The 13,720-nt window shown below is 47.8% G+C and overlaps 1 protein-coding gene across 3 annotated transcripts in view; it reads left to right on the forward strand.

The window, feature by feature from the left end:
* The window catches only part of LOC119978730 (plexin-A2-like), a 512,723-nt gene that overhangs the window by 461,170 nt on the left and 37,833 nt on the right, over positions 1-13,720 (forward strand). For all 3 annotated transcript variants that reach the window (XM_038820560.1, XM_038820562.1, XM_038820561.1), the window contains 2 exons: positions 2,108-2,211; positions 13,270-13,369. In XM_038820560.1, the coding sequence (XP_038676488.1) occupies positions 2,108-2,211; positions 13,270-13,369 (204 nt within the window). The remainder of the gene's footprint in view (positions 1-2,107; positions 2,212-13,269; positions 13,370-13,720) is intronic.

The following is a 13,720-nucleotide window of genomic DNA, read 5'->3' on the forward strand; positions in this document are numbered from 1 at the left end:
AAAACAACAATTCTCGCTGCTGTTCACAAAGATCTGGCAACATCTGTGACGTGTATTTTCCCTTTCCAATGGCCATTTAAATCTGGCACCAAGTTGAGTGACCTCCAGGAAGCCTGCAGCAGTGATGTCAGCAAACAGACTAAGTAGCCAATTGCAGTGAACTCTTCTCACAGACAGCAGGCCAGGCAGTTAGAAGCATTGAATCATTTTTTGTAAATTTAAATTATCGTATAGCAAAATAAATTATTCTGGTTGATTTAAGACGGAAGGTAAAATAAAAATAAGCAAACAAAAAATAAAAGCTTTTTGAAAATATGTAAGATTTCTTTTATCATAATGGTGTGTCACTCTTTTTCATATTCTTAAGCCCCACAATCTTTTTTTTTGTCTGGCCAGTCCCCTCATTATTGTTTGTGGGACCATGTTTTGTGCAAACTGCAGTGTCAGCATAATAGCAGAGGCTACACCTTGAAAGTAATTGGTCGTAAAGTGTGTCATAATGTCCTCTAAACATGCGAAGCACCAATGCAACTTTTTATTCCATCTGTCTTCTACCTAAAGTACTTTCTGTTTCTAGCCGTTTTTCATCTACCAAAGTTTCCTTCCAGTTAATTCAGGAAATACATAGAAACATACATAGAAAATAGAAGCAGGAGGAGGCCATTTGGCCATTCGAGGCTGCTCCAACATTCATTATCATCATGGCTGATCAAGTCCAAACCCTAATCCTGTCTTGCCACCATATCCCTTTATATCCCTTGATCCCTTTTGCCCAAGAGCTATACCTAATTCCTCCTTGAAATTACACAGTGTTTTGGCCTTTGCTACTTTTTGTGGTAGTGAATTCCACAGATTCACCATCTCTGGATGAAGAAATTTCTCCTCACCTCAATCCTAAAAGGTTTACCTCTTATCCTCAAACTATGACCCCTTGTTCTGGACTCTGCCACCATCGGGAACATTCTTTCTGTATCTATCCTGTCTGATCCTGTTAGAATTTTATAAGTTTCTGTGAGATCCCCCCTCACTCGTCTAAACTCCAATGAATATAATCCTAACCGATTAGTCTCCCCCCATATGACAGTTCTGCCGTCCCCGGAATCTGCCCGGCAAACCTTTGCTGTACTCCCTCCATAGCAAGAATGTCCTTCCTCAGATAAGGACACCAAAACCCCACACAGTACTCCAGGTATGGCCTCGCCAATGCCCTATACAATTGTAGTAAAACATCCCTATTCCTATACTCTCAAATCCTTTCACTACGGACGTCAACATACAATTTGCTGCCTTTTCTGCCTGCTGAACCTACAAGCTTACTTTCAGCGACTGATGCATGAGGTCCATCAAGGTCTCATTGAGTATCCACCTCTCTCAATTTACACCATTCAAATCGTATTCTGCCTTCCTATTTTTACTACCTCACATTTATTCACATTATGCTGCATTTACCATGCATATGTCCACTCACTCAGCCTGTCCAGATTCCACTGAAGTATCTCTGCATCCACCTCACAGCTCACCCTCCCATCCAACTTTCTATCATCTGCACATTTGGAATTACTACAATTAGTTCCCTTGTCCAAATCATTAATATATAATGTGAACAGTTAGGGTCCTGGCATACATCCATGCAGTAGCCCACTAGTCACTGCCTGCCAATCGGAAAGGACAAGTATCTTTTTCAAAGGTTGCTGCTTTCCAGTTCAACAATTTGGGCTTTAATGCATTTCTCTCTTCATTCAGAGCTCAAATTTAATTATATTATGATCACTGCCCCTAAATGTTCTCCTATCTTCATATTGCTTCCGTGTCTGTGTTGATTACGGAGCTGATAAATCAGAATTTTGTTTTAATGATTCCAAAAGAAACACCACTATTCCTGCAGTTTTGTGGGCTTTTGTGCAACCGTCAGTGGGTGCAGGCAATAGGGTTTTATAATTGAACTTTCAATGTCTGTTGTTTCACATCAATTCCACTGTCACCACTTAATGAAAAATTCATTCTTTCGATAGAATTTTATTTAAATCCAAATTTTTAAAAATGAATCCACTGGCATTTTTGTCATAATGGTGGTGGATAGGTACTAATCTGCAGTATATCTGTGCAGAATGGCGTCAAGGACGAATGGCTCGAGTTGTTCTTCAAGATGAAGACATCACCACAAAGATTGAAAATGACTGGAAGCGCTTGAACACTTTGGTGCACTATCAGGTAATGCAGACGTACAACTGAGTCACTCAGCACCAGAGGGAACACGAGCAGAGGGCACTCTGCCCTCACCTCGCCCCTATCAAGGTTTAGAGCAAACATATTAGATTTTGCACAATCGACTTTTATTATAACTTTTAAACATTTATAGCCCTGCCTCCAAAAGTATAGTTGCTTCCTTTGTTTGAAATGTAGAAACAGCTGGAGAGATTGGCTACACCATATCTGCCGATAATGTTAGACTTGACTCAGATGTCCTCGCATCTTACCTGAGGAATAGTCCACACTTTGCATTCAAAGAATGTAGGCAGCTACTGGGTGTCACAATCTAAATCATCTCTGCTGCAGGTCCCATCCCCCAATCGCCACCAAGTCCGCATCCCACCCAGTGATACCACCTCCAAGTTATGTTTTGCTCACCCTCAGCCACCTCGCCATCCATCTGATATTTTACCCTTGACCACATTGCCGGTCCTGCACCGTGCTTTGCCAATCGGCCTCTTCATCGCCCACCAGAGAGTTGCTACTAGCTTTGCCGAGGCCCAATTTTCCATTATACTTTGTAGGAGAGCTGCTTGCTATTGTCCACAGCTCATTGGCTTGATGGAAAGAAGATAAATTCTATAGCAGTTCTGCATTAACACATGGTAGTCAACCTGGTTAAGCGTGCATCTTGGACATGCGTAACAGAGTTTATGGTTGAGAAATGCTTGGTCGTGTGAGGAGAGTGGGGAACAAGTGCTGAGTTGAATGACAAGGGCCCAATATGAGATGCTTTCTAGCTCAATACAGCACCAAGCGGGAAGTTCATTTCCTGAACCAGTGATAAAGCAATTACTTTGTCTCAGGAACTCTATTTTACCAAATTATAAGGAAAATTTGAAGAATGGAGGTTATTGACTGATGTATCTAGTGCGCCAATCTTATAGAACTGACAACTGTCCAATTGTTAAGCATGTAGAGTCTGCAATGCAATGGAAAGTTGAAAACCATTATGCAACGTTCACCATTTCAGATTTGGTAACATTGTAAGTATAAATAAGACAGATTAATAAGCACGTGGGTGGAATGCAAAAGGGAATTGGTACTGAAGAGGTTAATGTCAAATAAGGAGCTGATGAGTTGTCAGTCATTATGTGCTTTGAACGGTGGCAGATAATGAAGAGGAGATTTGAAGCAAATTCAAATTAGCGAAAAGCTGACGGGGACTGACAGAAAATTAAACCCTTTGCCTTTGACAGCAGCAGCCCCAAATCATGTCAGTGAATAGAATGGGATTAGCATTTTCTATTTCCTCAGAGAACAGGATTAATAAAGAAATAATAGATGTGCTGGCTTCTTTGTACACATTATTCATTATAATAGTCAATCAGAATATTTCACCTGGAACGTTTTACATTTATTATGTCAAAGCTAATAGTTTATGCTGCTAAAAAATAAAATTGGTGAGGAAAATATTTTTTTTCAATCTAGTGACAGAGATAAACATAGAATTATAAGACTGTACGGCAGAAAAGTATACATTTAAAGTCAATTACATATTGATGGTGCGAATCAAAATGCTGTCTAAGACTTGTTTGAGAAGCTCATCCCCAATAGCTGGAAGTTTAGTTATGTTGAGGAGGTTATTTATTGGATTCTGCCTTCAATAATGGCCTTCAATAATAATCCATGTCTATTATCACATTAGATCTGGAAAATTGTTATAAGCTGTATTAAATATTTGGAAAATAACACATGAATACACAACAAGGTCAGGAATTTTCCGTCTGCAGTACGCTTTGCAGTAAACACACAAAATCCTGGTTAACTGTCTTGCCTCATGTTTTATTTTCTGGTTGTGACTGCAACAATTTTCTTGTTAATATTCACTTCTTGCGCCTTTCCTCGTGATCAAATGCACACGCTGCACCCGAAAGGCTGTTCGCTGCAGCGCAGCGTGGCTGATAAAAGCCGGGAGACCCCGCTCCCGGGATCTACCCGGCTCGCAACGCCTCACGAGATCTAACACGATCCCGCGAGTTGTCGCGATACAAATCCCACCCATTGTGGGCAGGGTCACTTTTTAGCAAATCTGCATATTAGACAGAGACAGCTAATCTGACTTTAATGTGCAGATTCCCGAGGTACCCGATGCGTTGGGATCTATCCCCTGCACCTCGGAGACCTCGGGCAAGCACCGTTCAGCACTGGTCCCCACAAACGGGGTGCCAGATGGAACGGCACTTGAATGGGTCTCCCAGGGGATCGGAGGCCCCCAGGTGCATGCTGTTTGGGCAGTGTGGTACCCTGATAATGCTGGTCCACCTGGACACCCTGGCAGTGCCAACCTGGCATCCTGGCAGTGTCAGTGTGGTTGCCCTGGCTTGAAACAATTCACACCTCTTTAACCTGGGATTACCCCTTTCTCTGGATCCGTAAAGACTTAATTACCTGCAAATGCTCGCATTCAAAGCATCGTCTTGCATCTTTGACTTTGTCTATATATATATGTTTCTGGAACCTACCTCTTCATTCACCTGAGGAAGGAGCAGTTCTCCGAAAGCTAGTGATTCCAAACAAACCTGTTGAACTTTAACCTGGTGTTGTAAGACCTCTTACTACACTGAAGAGTTCTAGTGAGCGGATCTCCTTGGTGAAGAAAACGCGCCCTCAGCTGCACGTTTCCCACTGTGGCCCCTTATGTAACGTGAGTGCCGTTGTATAGCCATGTGTTTCTCGGCACTGCAAGCACCGGAAAACATGTGGCTACATGCACTCGCTATGGGACTTTGGTTCATTTTAATTGAATGGTGCCACATTCCCTTTTAGTTGAATGGTGCCGTATGTGTCAACCATGGTCGTTTCTCCCATCCCATGTTAAATTCTTGCCATATGTCTATTATCATATTATCTATGGAAAATTGTTACCAACTCCATTAAATATTGAGAAAATAAGGTGTGGCCTTGCAGCCATTCGTGGACCAGGCCAATTCTCAATCTTTGATATTTCTTTGGGGAAGTGCTTTGTTGTTATTGGCATCGCCCTTCAGGGCACAGTTGTGGTATTCTGGTCATTTAAAGTTTTAGGGCTGAATTCTACCGCCCCGCCCTCCGCAAAATCGCCACGGGTGAGACGCGGACAATAGAAAAGTCCTTTGATCTCGGGCGAGATTCTTCAGTCGCCGGCCGGATGTGGCCTGAGAATCCCGGCCATTGCGTTCCATCTCAGCAAATGAAAGAGGTCAGCACCTCAAGTGAGTACCGCATGTGATGGGACTTCCCCTTCAAGAATCAGTGCGATTGTGTGGCTGTATAAAGTGGGGCACAGTTGGACATTATTTGTATTTGCTTACATTTAGTTTTGCCAGGAGTCCGATGCGTATAATTCCTGATTGGTGCAGTGCAGGCTTGTGTGCAAGTTTTCTGTTGGATTACGGTTTCTGCTGTGAAAAACAATAACCTAGCTCCTCCCTCAGGAGTGAAGCCAAGGCAGCTGCCAATCCAGAAAACGTTCTGATTGGAACAGTAATTAGCCTCTAATTGATCTCGAGGCCCATTTATTTTGGGTCACCTCCCTAAAGAGATTACCTCAGCAGTGATCTTAAAAGGACAGAGAAGGTTAGTAACTAGACGTTATGACTGCGCTACATATTGCAATTTACAAGTCAGTCCTTGGGGGATTTTTTGTCGGCTTCCGTTCTGTCGTTAATGCACTACCCCCCCCCCCCCCCCCCCCCACCCCAGCAGAGCCACCATCCAAATCTTTTTTTAAAAATGGAGTGAAATATAATTTTCCTTTGTAATGCCAGCTGCAAGTTCCTTGCCCTGTGTCCAGTAGAATTGCTTGCTGCTTCCATACTAGCCTTGCACTGGAATCTTCCAACATCCATACTGCACATAGCTCTCTGCTCTGATTGTCCTTCAACACCAGGTTAAAGTCCAACAGGTTTGTTTCAAACACGAGCTTTCGGAGCACGGCTCCTTCCTCAGGTGAAGGAGCCGTGCTCCGAAAGCTCGTGTTTGAAACAAACCTGTTGGACTTTAACCTGGTGTTGTAAGACTTCTTACTGTGCTCACCCCAGTCCAACGCCGGCATCTCCACATCCTGATTGTCCTTGACATCTGTCTGCCACTACATTGTTCACTCCCTCCATCTCATTTTCCCCAGTCTCCCCTCCCAGTCAACACCAAGGGTGATGCACTCATGAGTATGTATTTGCTCATGGGCAGCACAGTGGTGCAGTGGTTCACACTGCTGCCTCACAGCACCGAGGTCCCAGGTTCGATCCCAGCTCTGGGTCACTGTCCGTGTGGAGTTTGCACATTCTCCCCGTGTCTGCATGGGTTTCACCCCGACAACCCAAAGATGCTCAGGTTAGGTGGATTGGCCACGCTAAATTGCCCCTTAATTGGAAAAATGAATTGGGTATTCTAAATTAAAAAACACAAGAAATAATTTGCTCATGCTAACTTGTGGATTCACAGAAGCTGTAATCATATCCTGCAATAGCTTCTCACCCTGGACCTGCACTACCCACGGAGCTTCCCACGGATCTGTTCTTAGCCAATGCACATTTCTCATCTACAGTCTGCTCCTCAGCAACATCACCCATAAGCGTGATGTCAAATTCTGTGCTGGGGCATTTTACTCTGTTAAACTTGTACTCCAGAGAACATGAGATCAGGGGCGAAATTCTCTGCAGACCGTCGTAACGCCGATTTCCGGCGAGAAAAATCGGTGTAGATGACTCCGGCGTCGGGGCCTTCTTTTAGGCCGCTATTCTCCGTTCCCGGAGGGGCCAGCATCGGACCGACGCGATACGCATCAGTTTCACCAGCTGCGGAAGTGGTGAACCCGGCGTTTTGGGGGGGGGGGGGAGGAGGAGGAGAGAGACAGCCCAGCGTTTGGGGGGGGGGGAGGAGGAGAGAGACAGCCCGGCGTTTGGGGGGGGGGGAGGAGGAGGAGAGAGACAGATGGCATTTTGGGGGGGGGGGAGGAGGAGAGAGACAGCACGGCGTTTGGGGGGGGGGGGAGGGGAGGAGGAGAGAGACAGACCGGCATTTTGGGGGGGGGGGGAGGAGGAGAGACAGACCCGGCATTTGGGGGGGGGGAGGGAGGAGGAGGAGAGAGACAGACCGGCATTTGGGGGGGGGGGGGGGGGGGGGGGGGGGGGGGGGGGGGAGGAGGAGAGAGACAGACCCGGCGTTGGGGGGTTTGCGGTGTTGAGTTGAGAGGAGAGGGGGGGGGGGGTTTGCGGCGTTGAGTTGAGGGGGGGGGGGTTTGCGGCGTTGAGTTGAGGGGGGGTTGCGGTGTTGAGTTGAGAGAGGGGGGCGGCGTTGGAGGGGGGCGGCATTGGAGGGGGTAGGGGTGGTGAAGGGGGTAGGGGTGGTGATGGGGGGGGTTGGGGGTAGGGGTAGCGGCGTGCAGAGGAGGGGGGCACCGTCGCCCCCCCCTCTGCACGCCGCTGCCCCTACCCCAACGCACCGTCGCCCCCCCTCTGCACGCCGCTGCCCCTACCCCAACCCCCTCCCCTCACCACCCCTACCCCCTTCACCACCCCTACCCCCACTCCAACGCCGCAACCCCCCCCCCACTAACGCCGCACCCCCCCCCCCAACGGAGGAAGGAAGGGGGGGAGGAGGAAGGAAGGGGGGAGGAGGAAGGAAGGGGGGGAGGAGGAAGGAAGGGGGGAGGAGGAGAGAGAGGGGGTTGTGTGGGTACCGGCCTTCAGAGGGAGGGGGACGGGGTTTGGGTACCGGCGTTGAGGGGGGGGGGAGGAACCCGGCGTTGAGAGGGGGGGGACCCGGCGTTGAGAAGGGGGGGACCCGGCGTTGAGAGGGGGGGGACCCGGCGTTGAGAGGGGGGGGACCCGGCGTTGAGAGGGGGGGACCCGGCGTTGAGAGGGGGGACGACCCGGCGTTGAGAGGGGGGGTTGCGGCGATGAGGGGGGGTTGCGGCGTTGCGAGAGATGGGGGGGGCGGCGTTGGAGGGGGGGTAGGGGTGGTGGGGAGGGGGGTAGGGGTGGTGGGGAGGGGGGTAGGGGCGTTGGAGGGAGGTAGGGGTGGTGAGGGGGGGGGTGGTTGGGGTAGGGGGCAGCGGCGTACAGAGGGGGGGGCGACGGTGCGTTGGCCCCGGGCATCCGTCGCCCCCCCCTCTCTGCACGCCGCTGCCCCCAAACCCCCCCCCGATGCCGCAACCCACCTCCCCCCCCGATGCCGCAACCCCCCCCCCGATGCCGCAACCCCCCCGATGCCGCACCCCCCCCGATGCCGCAACCCCCCCCCGACACTGAACGGATGGTTGACGCCGTTTTAAAGCAACTGTGATTTTCGCCGACGTGACCCGTGGCCACGTCGGCTGGACTTCGGCCCATTCGGGCCGGAGATTTGTGGAAACTAAAAAAAAAATGAAATCCCGCCGGCGCCAGCTGTTTTCAGAGGCTGCCGGCGGGATTTGCACAGCACCGGTTTTTGGCCGGTCAGAGAATTAAAAACCCTGCGGGAGCGGGAATAACGCCGCTGCCGGCCGATTCTCCAACCCTGCGTGGGGTCGGAGAATTTTGCCCCAGGTTTCACCATGGCTGTTTGAAAATTTCAAATTGACTATGAAAGCAGGGACATTTTCCTCAGAGACCTAGTTGGCTCCCTCATGCCCCTTGGAAGAGGAGACTTGATGTCCTTACCCAGTCTGATCAATGTATGACTCCAATCCTGTGCTCAGTCTCTGAAGCAGCCTGGCGAGTAACGTGGTTGCATTAAAACTGCCGAAGATGAAAGTCCACCATCTCTTTACAATGTATAGTACCATTTTCAGTGATGTTCACATTCTGAGAACAAATTAACAATTTAAACTGGAGCTTTTTTCAACTCTTGTAAAATGGGGAATGTGCACATGATGTGATTAATTCCAGTGTGCAATATAAGGATTCTGGCATAATGTATACGTTGAAAGCCAGAATGTTTACTCAGTTCTGTTTCAGCCACTTCTGATTTCTGTCAGTGGGAAATGCATGTAAAGCAACAGTGACACATTTTGATGAATGAGCTCCTTTACTTGTATTACCCTAAATATGTATTTTTAACGTTTCCAAAATTGGTTCAGATTCTGATTTGTTGGTTCTTGCCAAGTATTTTTCACTTTTTAGTGAGCTAGCACAGCAGGAAGCAATGTTCCTTTAATGAGCTGATGGATATTTCAATGGATTTCCTTCCATTGCAGACAGCCCACTACCAGACAGCACCAATCCCCACATGCCCTTCATCCTATTAATTGCAAAGCTCAGTAAACTTAAAATGTCATTTATCTTTAAGGGCTATTGTTATCTTTGGGGGAGGGGGGGGGGAGAATAAAGTATTTGCAATCAATTTTTCCAAACAAGAACAAAATCTAACCGATTTATTCATCTCGAACTATGGGGCGCTATCTATCGACCTCGGGACACGGGTAAATTTTGCGACAGGCTGGCAGTGCCCAGGTGTCATGCCCGTGTCCAGTTGGCATCATGCCCGTGTCGGGGATTGGGCCCATGGGGGACCCTGCTCTTATGAGGTGTGGGAGTCTCAACCCCCTTATTGGTGAGTTGGGACATTGGGAGGGTCCGGAGCCGCAGTGGGGGGAGTGGGTGGTGTTTGGAGATCGGGCAACATTTACAAACGCTGCCCTGATTTCTTCCTGCACTGGTGAGCGGAGCTCGTTAGTGCAGGAAATGGGACTCAGAGCTACTTCAGTGGGACGTTACTCACCAAGGCCCAGAAATGAAGCAGAGTCCCATTTGATAGCGGGGTCGTACTCGACACTGTCAGCGCAGGGGAAACACCCTGCTAATCGTGCTCGCCACAGGACTCTGTTTAATTTCAGTTAAATCGTGCCCATAGTATTTGCCTGTGACTGCATGATATTGTTCTGACAATAATTATGCAGAGCTCGTTCCAGCTTTTTTGCCTGCCCAAACAAAACTGATTTGTCCAAATAAATTTTCATTAAAGCATTACAGCTGTATGTTTGTCGAAAGATCCATGTCAACTTACACTTGACCTGTAATCTTCAAAGTGGAGCTTAACAATGTGTCAGCATCTTGCAGTCTGCAGTCTTCCAATGTATTGTTCTGTTATTCGATTCTGATTCTCGATTTTCTTATAATTTTCCTAATCTTTATTTGCATTTGACATTCTTTAGATTGAACAGAGCATGACAATGCTCCCCATATGCTTAAGAATGTATGCTATTAATAGAACAAGCCAAAAATGCCGCCTCGTCAGTCCTCTGATGTGGCAGTAAATATCTACTATTTTCTACACCAGCCATGTATGTTTATAGAACCCAGTGGTGGGGAACTTGCGGCCTAGGAGACACATGCAGCCGTTCTGGGTTCTGAGTGACCACTACCCACGTGCAGGGTGATGTACCATCAATTCGACTCGAGACACGATTAAGATCCAAACTGTGGCTTTAATCAGCTAGTTGTTAGCCCAGTGGTCGACTACAGAGAAAGGCCGACCGCCGGGAACTCTGGGTACTTATAACCCGCCTCGGAGGCGGGATCTACTTGCCTCCCAACCAATTGGTGAGCAGTCACATGACTAGTCCCAGCCAATCGGACGAGAGGCGCATGACCAGCCAGAGCCAATGGGAAACCCATGCTCTGCACCAATGGCAGTGCTCACAATCATTCCACCACACAGGGTTAGCACATTCCTCTAGTTTCCGTCGCGTAGCTTCTTTCCTATCAGTATGACTGAAGTGATGCACGCACAAAGCAAGGGCAAATAAAGTGAAATGTGTACTGATTGCTCACGACATTGACTGTGAGAGCCGCGCGCTCACTCTGTGTCCAAAATGCAAATATTTCTCCTGTTTTACCATTTGAAGTTGATAGTTCTATTAATATATAAGTCATTAAACATCTATCATTTGTGAAACATTCAGCGTGTATTAAATGGATTTGATAATATTCATGAGGCATGGTTGGAGAACAAGCCTGATTTTAAACATGCCGCCCACTGAGATTGAGGAGGGACACTCGTGTGGCCCATTTACTAACCTAGGTTGCCCATCATTGTTGGAGACAATGGGCAAAATTCTCTGTTTGAGAGACTATGGGCGGGATTCTCCGCTTGAAGATGCCAAAATTGTTTTTACACTCTAATCGGGGGGGGGGGGGGGGGGGGTAGCACCACTTTTCGGATGCTCTGCCACCACGAAAACGGCGTCATCGCATCCCGCAATGCGCACCACACGCAATTGCAAGTGTGTTGGCGCGTCATTGGAAAGGCCGTCCCCCGATGCTCCGCCCCCAGTGGGCCGAGTTCCCAGTGGCGTGGAATACTTATCCTTTTACTCTTTGTGAACCAGACATGGCGGCTGCAGACTGTGTCCGGCGTCGCAATGGGTGGGGGGGGGGGGGGGGGGGGGAGAGCCGTGCCGCTGGCCAGGGAGGTTGGGGGTGGTCCAGGTGTGGCGAGGAGGGGTCCAGGGGGTCACTATTTGGCAAGCCAAGTCTGCGCATGGCCGGCGCCATGTTACAAGGCGCGACCGCTGTGTAGGTAGCAGCCCTGCGTTGGCGCAGCCACGGACCCGGCAATTCTCTCGGTGCTTATATCAGGAACGCTGTAGGTTTTACGTGGCTTGCTGCTAGCCCCACCTATTTTTTTCATCGTAAAACCAGATGGACCCTCTCCTCAGAGACCCCCTAAAGAAAGGGACCCTCTCCCCAGAGATCATCTAAATAAAGAGACCTCTCAAGAAGAAAGACCCCTGTCAGGAAGCCCCCCAGAAGTGAGACCCCTGTCAGGAAGCTAGAGAGCAGCCTAGATGGAGGCAGTGGAAAAAATGTCTGCATTAACAGTCACCTGGGCAATACCCTGCTGGCTCAGATAGAGGAAGCAGCACCTGTCAATTCCTGGAAGGAGAAAACCGGTCAGCTGGGTTTAACCACCCCCCTCCGATCTTTGAGCTGCAAACCATTCATTTATTTCTCCTTGATATTGATTTTACAAGGCTGTTATTGACAGCTTCCACATGCTCCCAGCTGTCAGCTTTGCTCCATTCATCTCCCTGCACATTTGAGTAGCTCTAACCGCAATGTCTATAAACATCAAGTTTTGCTGGACAGGTCTTGGACCACATATACAGAATTCAGTGCATTCCAATCACCTCCCTTCACGCTTGAGTAATTTTTGAAGTGGTCAGCTGGACATTTGACAGCCGATCCTGTTTTATTCACTACCGCTGGATTCTCTGCCTCACCGGGAGCTCCGCTACGGGCTGCAAGAGGCGGAGAATTTCACCCAGTGTGTGACTCACCCAAATCCAATTTTGAGTTTTTAAAAATAAATTTAGAGTACTCAATTATTTTTTTCCAATTAAGGGGCAATTTAGCATGGCCAGTCCACCTAACCAGCACATCTTTGGGTTGTGGGGATGAGACCCATGGAGACAAAGGGAGAATGTGCAAACCACACAGACAGCGAACCCGGGTCTTCAATGCCATAGGCAGCAGTGCTAACCACTGCGCCACTGCCACCCTGTCCGATTTTGAGTTTATCCATATTCTGGTGCTCATTTAGCAAGCAAATGAGGTTAGAATGTATTCCTAAATATCGAAAGAAAGTATTGCAATCTGCACTTCCAGCTGAGACCACTCGCTCAGTGATATTTGCCCTCATGTCCAAATGAAAATCTTTCGTGAAAACCAAGCAAAATAACTATAGTATGTTTGTATGTAAACGCGAGGTCAACATGGCAGTTTGAAATAGATGGTCCTTGTATTTGTTTTCATACTGCTAAAGTACATTTTATGATTTTGCAGTTGCTTGATTTTGGTCATTCAGGGATACATGCTGGGATTTAGGAAAATAATTTGAAATGCATTTTTGTAGGGGTGGCATAAAATTACTCCATGTCAGAAGGAGCGAATTATGGATTGAAAAATTCAACTGCTCCAATATTCAGGGCCTACCTACGGTTAGGCGGGCACTGGGAATATGCATTTGACTGTTGTGAAGGCAAATTTTGTGGACACGGAGACAATTCGTTTTGACCACCTTGTTATTAAATATGGTATTTAAATTCCTCTGCAGGTGTCCGATCGTTCCGTTGTTGCTCTGGTTCCTAAACAAACATCTTCTTACAATGTTCCAACCACAACCAATATGTGTCGGACATCCATCAGCCGCTATGGTAAGTTAAGATCCCAGCAAGTTTCTGAGCTTCTTGTAACATAATTGAGTTCACTAAATTATATTTATTTATTATGGAGGTGCTGGCGGGAACTATAATTGGTGCTAGTTATAAAATCCAAAGGAACGACTAACTACACTTTTGCAGCCACTCTCCCCAGCACACTCCGTATCATCAGTGACTGACCACGACATGGCCTTTGTTCACTGTTGCAGCATAATGCTATTATTGGTTCCTTTTGGGATTGTGGCTCTGGACAATCCACTTGTTATCAACGTAACTTCCCACTCATGAGGTATGCAAAACAAATTGAAGAATCAAGAGTTTGCAACGAGACTCTTTGACACCTGT

Source organism: Scyliorhinus canicula, chromosome 15, assembly GCF_902713615.1.
Source record: "Scyliorhinus canicula chromosome 15, sScyCan1.1, whole genome shotgun sequence".
Classification (NCBI taxonomy): Eukaryota; Metazoa; Chordata; class Chondrichthyes; order Carcharhiniformes; family Scyliorhinidae; genus Scyliorhinus; species Scyliorhinus canicula.